The sequence below is a fragment of the Brachypodium distachyon genome, chromosome 2, assembly GCF_000005505.3.
Source record: "Brachypodium distachyon strain Bd21 chromosome 2, Brachypodium_distachyon_v3.0, whole genome shotgun sequence".
NCBI classification, from domain to species: domain Eukaryota; kingdom Viridiplantae; phylum Streptophyta; class Magnoliopsida; order Poales; family Poaceae; genus Brachypodium; species Brachypodium distachyon.
Genome location: NC_016132.3, coordinates 5959005 through 5967298, shown reverse-complemented (window position 1 = coordinate 5967298; position 8294 = coordinate 5959005). Strand labels below are relative to the sequence as shown.

The window sequence follows — 8294 nt, the reverse complement described above, 5'->3', positions numbered from 1 at the left end:
CCCGTTACTCCTTGGGTAAGCAACGGACGCGAAGTGTATCTTGGTGCCCATGCCCTCGCAGTAGGCCTGGAACACCGCGCTGTTGTCAGTGATGATGCCGTTGGGCACACCAACTGGCACACGATATTCTTGAAGAACTTGATGGCCGCCTGGGCGGTCACCTTCCGCACTGGTTCCACTTCCACCCACTTGGAGAAGTTGTCGATCGCCACGAGCAAATACTCGTAGCCGCCGACCGCTCTCGGCAACTTGCCGACGATGTCCAGCCCCCAGACCGCGAATGGCCACGAGGACAGGATGACATGCAGGGCCTGCGTCGGCTGGTTGCTCTTCTTCGAGTGGAACTGGCACGCCTCACACGTCTTCACCAGTTGCTCCGCGTCGGCTAGGGCCGTGGGCCAGTAGAAATCGTGCCGAAACGCCTTGCCGGCCAGCGCCCTGCAGGCCACATGGTGAGAGCATGTGCCTTGATGTATCTCCTCCAACAGTGCGCGCTCTTTGTTTTGTGGCACGCAGATGAGCTTGACTCCATTTGCACGCCTGCGGTAGAGGTTCCTGTCCACCACGGCGTACATTTTGGCTTGCCGGGCCACTCGCTCCGCGGCGACGTCGTATTCCGGGAGGGCCTCTCCCTTCAAGTAGCGGGCGATTTCCACCGTCCAGGGAGAGGTCTCCCTGCCAATGCATGCCGCTACATCAGCGGCATGGACCCTGCTGTTGCGGGGTTTCCTTCGGTTGCCGGAGGGGCTTCCCCGGCAGCCGGCTCAGGGGCGACTAAGGGCGCAGCTTGCCTGTGCCAGAACACCCCTACCGGACGCTTCCAGCGGTCCGCTGCCATCTTGGACAGCTCGTCAGCTATGAAGTTGTCCTTGCACTTGACGTGCTCGAATCGCAAGCCCTTGAACTGGCGTTCTAGCTTGCGGACTTCCTCCACGTATGGTGGCATCTGCGGGCAGTCGTAGTCCTTGTTAACCTGGTTGATCACGAGCTGGGAGTCCCCGCGAACGACCAGGCGCTTGATGTCCAGGGTGATCGCTGCCCGCAACCCGGCGAGCAAACCCTCATACTCTGTCGTGTTGTTGGTGGAGTTCGGGAAATCGAGTTGGACAGTGAACCTCAACTGATCCCCCGTCGGTGACTCGATGACGACCCCGGCTCCGGCTCCCTGGAGACTGAACGCGCCGTCGAAGTAGAGGACCCAGTGGCCTTCGTCCAGCTTGCCTGGCAGGCTGGTCTCCGGCTCCTCCTCCTCTACACTCGTCGACGTCCACTCTGCGACGAAGTCCGCCAGGGCCGTACTCTTGATGCTCTTGGAGTTGGTGAAGTGCAGATCGAACTCTGACAGCTCCATCCTCCACTCGGCCACCCTTCCGGTGGCTTCACGGTTGGCGCAGCTTCCGGGACACGAGCAGTATCCCCAGAAGGAGCTTCTGCACCTTTGGGTACCTCGTACGGGCGTCACGCAGCACCGTGCTGACGAAGTACACTGGGTGCTGCACAGCCGCTTGCACGGTGCTAAAGTTGCCGGCTCGGGGGTGGTCCCTGGGTCCGAGGCGGTTGCCGGGGGCCGTTCAGCCCCCTGCCCCGCAGCCTCAGTCCCCGGAACGTCTTCCTCCTCTCGGCAACCAGCACCGAGCTAACCACCTGGTCCGTCGCTGCTAGGTAGAGTAGCAGCGGCTCGTCCGGCTTGGGGGCGACGAGGATGGGCGGCGACTTCAGGTATTGTTTGAGTTCCCGGAATGCCGCCTTGGCCTCGGAGGTCCACTCTATTGGGCCCATCTTCTTCATCACTTTGAAGAAAGGCAGGGCGCGTTCGCCCAACCTTGATATGAAGCGGCCCAGCGCGGCAACGCAACCGTTGAGGTGCTGGACATCCTTCACCTTGCGAGGAGCCTCCATCTTCTCGATAGCTTTTATTTTCTGTGGGTTGGCTTGTATCCCCCTGTGTGAAACCAAGAAACCCAGAAGCTGGCCCGAGTCCACACCAAAGGTGCACTTCTCAGGGTTCAGCTTGAGTTTGATCCTGCGGAGGTTATCAAACGTCTCCCGCAGGTCATCAATCAGCGAGTGCCCGGTCTTCGACTTGATGACAATGTCGTCCATGTAGGCCTCCATGTTCCGGCCTAGCTGGGGCCCCAAGCACTCGTGCAACGCGCACTGGAACGTTGAGCCCGCGTTCTTCAACCCGAAAGGCATGCACGTGTAACAGTAGTAGCCAACCGGGGTGATGAACGATGTTTTCTCCTCGTCTTCGACTGCCATCTTGATTTGATGGTAGCCGGGAAAAGCATCCAAAAAGCTCAGCAAGTTGCAACCAGCGGTGGAGTCAACTATTTGATCGATGCGGGGTACAGGGAAAGGAACCTTGGAACATGCACGGTTTAGATCAGTAAAATCTACACACACGCGAAGCTTATTTCCCGCCTTGGGTACTACTACCTGGTTAGCTAACCAAGTTGGGTACAGAACTTCCCTGATAGCCCCGGCAGCCTTGAGCTTGCCCACCTCTTGCTTGATGAAATCTTTGCGCTCCTGCGCTTGCCGTCGAATCTTCTGCTTGACGGGGCGGGCGTCCGGACGCACCGCGAGTCGATGCTCAATCACCTCCCTATGGACTCCGGGAAGGTCCGACGGCTCCCAAACAAACACGTCGGCGTTCTCCCGGAGAAAAATGATGAGGACGCTTTCCTATTCGGCAGTAAGGTTCGCACCGACGGTGACGGTGCGCTCCTTGTTGCCGGCTTGGAGGGACAGCATCTTCACCTTGGTGGCCTCCTCCCGGAGCTTCTGGCCCTTGCCAGGGCACGAGCTCGAGCCTGCACTTCCCCTGGCAAGCTCTTGCGGGGCAGCGCGGGCCTTCTTCGTTGCCGGGCCGTCACCAGGCGAGCCTTCGTCTCCGGCAACGTCCTCGTCAACGGCGTCGGCTGCGGCGGCGGCCCTGACGACCTCGCCAATGCACTAGGCCGCATCCTTGAGGTCGCACCTGATGGAGAGGATTCCGTACACGGACGGCATCTTTATCACGCCGTAGGCGCAATGCGTTGCCGCCATGAACTTGATCAGCGTCGGCCGACCAAGGATCCAGTTGTAGGGCAACGGGGTGTGCGCCACGTCGAACACTATGTGCTCGGTCCTGAACGCTTCCCGGGACCCGAAGGTCACCGGCAGCGTAATGCGCCCCAGGGGGCGCACGATTCCGGGGTTCACTCCCCGGAACGGGTCAGTGGGTTTCAGCTGCTCCATCGGCAACGGACGGACAGGAGGTTTAGCCCCGCTCCGTTGTCCACCAGCACCTTGGTCATTGTCATGTTGCTTATGATCGGTGAGACCACGAAGGGTATGACCCCTGAACCCAGCTGTCGCGTTGGGTGATCGTTGGCGTTGAAGGTGATCGGCACGTGCGACCACCTTAGCGGCTGCTACGGCTCCGCGTCCGGCAACAGCGTGCACACGTCGCGAGTGAGGCGCTTCACCGCGGCATGGGATGGGAGAGCGTCAGCTCCCCCATGGATGCAGGCGACGCCGCGGGGCTCCTGGAAGCCCGGCTCATCGCCGCCAGTGCGGTCGGACTCGCGCTACTCCTCGGCACGGGCCCGGTCTCGTCCCTGGGGGGGGGGGAGGGCGCTCCCTGCCAGTGCGGGCTTGGCCGCATCCCGCCGGGCTTCCTCCCTGCCTACGTTGCCGCCGGCAGGCTTCGGCCCTGCTCTGTGGTCATTCGGGCAATCTTAGAAGAGATGCCCGATGTCGCCGCAGTTGAAGCAGGCACCGGCTGCTCGGCGCTCCTCGTGGCGCTGCTCGTGTCGCTGCTTGATTCCCTACAGGATGCGGCAGTCCTGCGCGTCGTGGGTGGAGTTGGCGTGGATGGGGCAGCGGGGCGTGTCACTCTGCTTGCCGCCAGACCCGCCACCGGGCGAGGCCTTCTTTGCAGGCCTAGCAGCAGCCCCCAACTTCGCGACGAGGACTTGCTTCCTGCTACGCTTGCGAGAACTCTTCTTCTGCGAACCCTCTCCTGGGCTCGCGGCAGCTTTAGCTGCAAGTTCGGGCGCTAGGCGTCCTTCCTCGGCCATGGCACACTTGTGTGCCAAGGCGTACAGATCCTGCGTCGTCCTCTAGGATAGAGTAGGAGAGGTTGGATAAGCGGTTGACGAAGCTCCACAGCGTCTCTCCCGGCTTTTGCACCACGGTGTGCAGCTCCGCCATGGTTCCCGGGCGCTTGTAACCGCCCGGGAACGCGCTCACAAAATGCTTGCGCAGGTCCGCCCAAGTGGCGATGGACCCAGCAGGCAGGTTGAGCAGCCAGGTTCTCGCTGATCTTTTCAGGACCATCGAGAACCAGTTGGCTCTAACCTTGTCGTCGGCGCTGATGGCATGCATCCCCAACGTGTAGGTCAGGAGGAAATCCTTGGAATTCACGGTCCCGTCGTACGTACCGAGCGCGGACGCTCGGAACTTGCGGGGCCCTGTCACCCGCCACAGCTCGCGCGTAAACGCGGTGCAGACGTCCTCGGGGCCCAGAGGAGCATCCTCCTGCTCCTGTGGGCGTTGGCGCTCTACATCGTGTCGGCACCTGCGCTCCAGGCGCTGACGCAGGTCCTCCTGCTGGCGGGCATTCAAGATGCCGCGCACGTCACCTCGCGTGACGGTGGGTGACGAGTCCGAGGACCCCTCCGGGTCCTTGCCTCCCTGGCCTCCCTGCGGGGGAGGGTTTTCCCCTTGCCGCGAGGCACGGGGCGCGTCTCCGCGCTCTGGGTTCTGCCCGTGACCGGAGCCTGCCGAGGCGCCCTCACCCTGCGGCTATTGGGCGGCGAGCGCGAGGAGCGCATCCAGCTCCTCGCTCCATGCCTCGTGCGCCGGCATGCCCTGCTGCGGCTCGTACCGCACCATGACCCGCGCAGCGATGATGGCCTCCGCCGGGGTTCGCGCGGGAGGCAGCCAGTTTCCCGAGCGGCTGCCCTCCGCTCTATCCCCGGACGCACCTGGGTGCACGAGGTGCGACCCCGTCGGCGTCGCCCGCGACGCGGTGTGCTCGTGGCACAGCTGATGCTGCGCGCCTTCGGCCCGCGAATCAAATCGCTGACCGGTGCGGGCGGCACCATGCCGCTCGCACGACTGGCCTCGGCACTGGGGGTCGTCGGCCCCCTCGGCCGGTTATCTGCCGACGGCCGAGGAGGTGGGGGTGGTAGCTGCGATTGCTGCGCTCGTGAGATGGATAACGCCCCTCCTGTCGGTTCATTAAATGCGCCGTGCGCTTCACTCCTTACCATGATGAAACTGCACACTGGGCGCCTGGCACGCGCCCACGTGGCCCCGTTGCTCTGCTCGCTCGGCCCCGCCCTCACGGCAGGAACCTGCGCCTGGGAACACCTCCTTCCGGCAAGTGCCTTCCCGGGAGGTGCCCAGGCGGGATTATTCCCTGAAGCCCCGCTAGTCCTTGTCGGGCAGCCTGCACGTTGCTGCCCAGGGTGAGATCCTCCCGAAAACTCAGCGATGCGACCCACGCGTCGTGCAACGGTTGTACCCCGTGTGTCATTGGTGCGACAGTCAGGGATTTCGTACGTAGTTACTATTTTGCCCAGTTTTTACGGATCAGAGGGCGTAGATATTTATATGCACGGAGCAATAAGTCGTCCAAATTATATGTATTTAGATTCCACGGAATTTGTCAACCTATATACCTATCAACCTTTCTTTTGAATTTGTGTGGATTACTTTCCACGTGCCTTATCTGGACAGATACGATCGTTGCAGACCCCGGTTGGATCTTTCCATGGCTCTCTCGGCATCTTTCCGCTACGGGCCGCGTCTGGGGACCGATTTCTTTTTGCAAACGTTTGCACGATTTCACCCATTTTCTCGAATGATAGTTACCTGGGCACTCGTGGCACCACTCATATTCATTCCCATCCAGTTAACAGTTACGCACGTCAATGCCACCCCAATATTTCCATGGGCGTCGTGACGAGATACAGCGGCTGATCGACGACTACTTCACGTGGACCATCCATGAACTGATGAACATCGACGGCGCCGCTTGTCCTTTTTCTTCAGGAAATAAATACAGGTAGACGTGCGTCTCCCTGGAATTTCCGATAGCAGGGCGCGAGAAAGCTCGTCCCGACATGGCCGTCTCGACTCTTGCCCTCGTGATTCTCGTCCCCGCTCTCGTGGTATCTCTCTTTTACCTCTTTCGTTCGGCCAAGAGGAGCCCCGCTCCACCGCAGGATGGACGGCAGCTGCTGCCGCCGTCGCCGGGTCGAGGGCTCCCGCTCATGGGCCACCTCCACCTCCTGGGCTCCCTGCCGCACAGGTCGCTGCGGGCCCTGGCGGCGGCCCACGGCCCGGTGATGCTCCTGCGGCTCGGGCGCGTGCCGGCCGTGGTCGTGTCCTCGGCTGCCGCGGCAGAGGAGGTGATGAGGGCCCGCGACCTGGCCTTCGCGAGCCGGCCGCGGAGCGCCGTGGCTGAGCGGCTCCTCTACGGGCGAGACGTGGCGTTCGCGCCCTACGGCGAGTACTGGCGCCAGGCGCGCCGGATCTGCGTCGTCCACCTCCTCAACACGCGCCGCACGCTCTCCTTCCGCCGCGTCCGGGAGGAGGAGGCCGCCGCGCTCGTGCACCGCGTCCGCTATGCCGCTTCCGGCGTGGACATGTGCGAGCTCATCGTGGCCTACGCCAACACGGTGGTCTCGCGCGCCGCCTTCGGGGACGAGAGCGCGCGCGGGCTGTACCGCGACGGGGGCCGTGGCCGCGAGCTGAGGTTGGTGTTCGGCGATTTCGTGCAGCTGCTTGGCACGGCGCCGTGGGGGAGCTCGTGCCGTGTCTGGGCTGGGTGGACGCCGTGAGGGGCGTGGAGGGGAGGATCAGACGCACGTTCGAGGCGCTCGACGGCGTGCTCGAGAAGGTCATCGATGACCACCGCCGCCGGCGTCAACCTGCCGGCGCCAGGCACAAGCTGGGAGATGACGGCGTGGACGACCACAAGGACTTCGTGGACGTGCTGTTGGACGTGAACGAGACCGACGGGGAAGCTGGCGTTCGGCTCGACACGACCGAAATCAAGGCCATTATCCTGGTACCAATACGTGCTCCAACACCTTGATCGGTCATTTTCCGTTCCGGCACTGTACACTGTATATAGTACTGTAAGTAGAGAATAACATGTACGGAGTATCTTGTATCGGCAGGACATGTTCGCGGCGGGCACCGACACGACGAGCACGGCGATAGAGTGGGCAATAGCGGAGCTCATCACGCACCCGGACGACATGCAAAAGCTCCAGGACGAGATCCGGGCGACCGTGGGCGCCGCGGGGCGAGTCACCGAGGACCATCTGGACAAGCTGCGTTACCTCAACGCCGTGGTCAAGGAGACGCTGCGCCTGCACCCTCCGATCCCGCTCCTCGTGCCCCGGGAGCCGCCCAATGACGCCGAGATCCTCGGCTACCACGTCCTGGCGCGCACGCGGGTCATCATCAACGCCTGGGCCATCGGCCACGACCCGGCGACCTGGGAGCGTGCCGAGGAGTTCTTGCCGGAGAGATTCCTCCTGGACAAAGCCCACGTGGACTACAGGGGCCAGGACTTCGGGCTGGTGCCGTTCGGCGCCGGGCGGAGAGGTTGCCCCGGGATTGAGTTCGCCGCGCCGACCGTGAAGATGGCACTCGCGAGCTTGCTGTATCATTTCGACTGGGAGACCGCCGGCGGGACGTCGCTGGACATGCGCGAGAGGAACGGTCTCTCGGTGCATCTCAAGTCCGGCCTGCCGCTTGTTGCTAAACCGCGGTTTCCTTAAAAAAAATTTTTGCATAGATTGGGTTTGTCATGCTTGAATTCTGGTTTGTATTCATTTCTCGTCGGAATATTGGTACTTCTGTAAATTTGTAGCACCAAACGGATCTTTGGGTTGTAATGATCTGGATCACTTAGCCGTCAATTGTTTCAGTGAGAGTTTTGATTCAAATCTTTGATCTGCACCATGTGTTTTATATTCAATCGCCAACGTGAATAGTTTGCTTGTACGCACTAAATATGTCACCATCTAAAACTTGTACTCCCTCCGTCCGAGCGACGGAGGGAGTATAAAAAGTTCTTCGTGCAATTGCGCTTCCTCGGTCGTTGCTATATGTTTCAGTAGTATTCTAAAACTTTTGAATGCAACCGGTGAGCTTGTGCAGCCAAGGCTGGGAATCTGGGATCGATGCTCAGATTTATTCCTTGTATCATTGTGCAGTGCTCTCTCTGTCCCAATATATAGGCACGCACATATCCAAGATTACAAATTTAACCACCAAAATAT

The 8294-nt window shown here is 61.2% G+C and overlaps 1 protein-coding gene across 1 annotated transcript; it reads left to right on the top strand.

Annotated features, from left to right (window-relative positions):
• Positions 1–5949: 5949 nt before the first annotated feature.
• LOC100824789 (cytochrome P450 71A1-like) lies at positions 5950–7990 on the top strand. Its single transcript, XM_003565846.4, is given in 3 exon segments — positions 5950–6795; positions 6798–7069; positions 7182–7990. Coding segments are annotated over 3 exon segments (1557 nt in total). The 5' UTR covers positions 5950–6119; the 3' UTR covers positions 7791–7990.
• Positions 7991–8294: the final 304 nt, after the last annotated feature.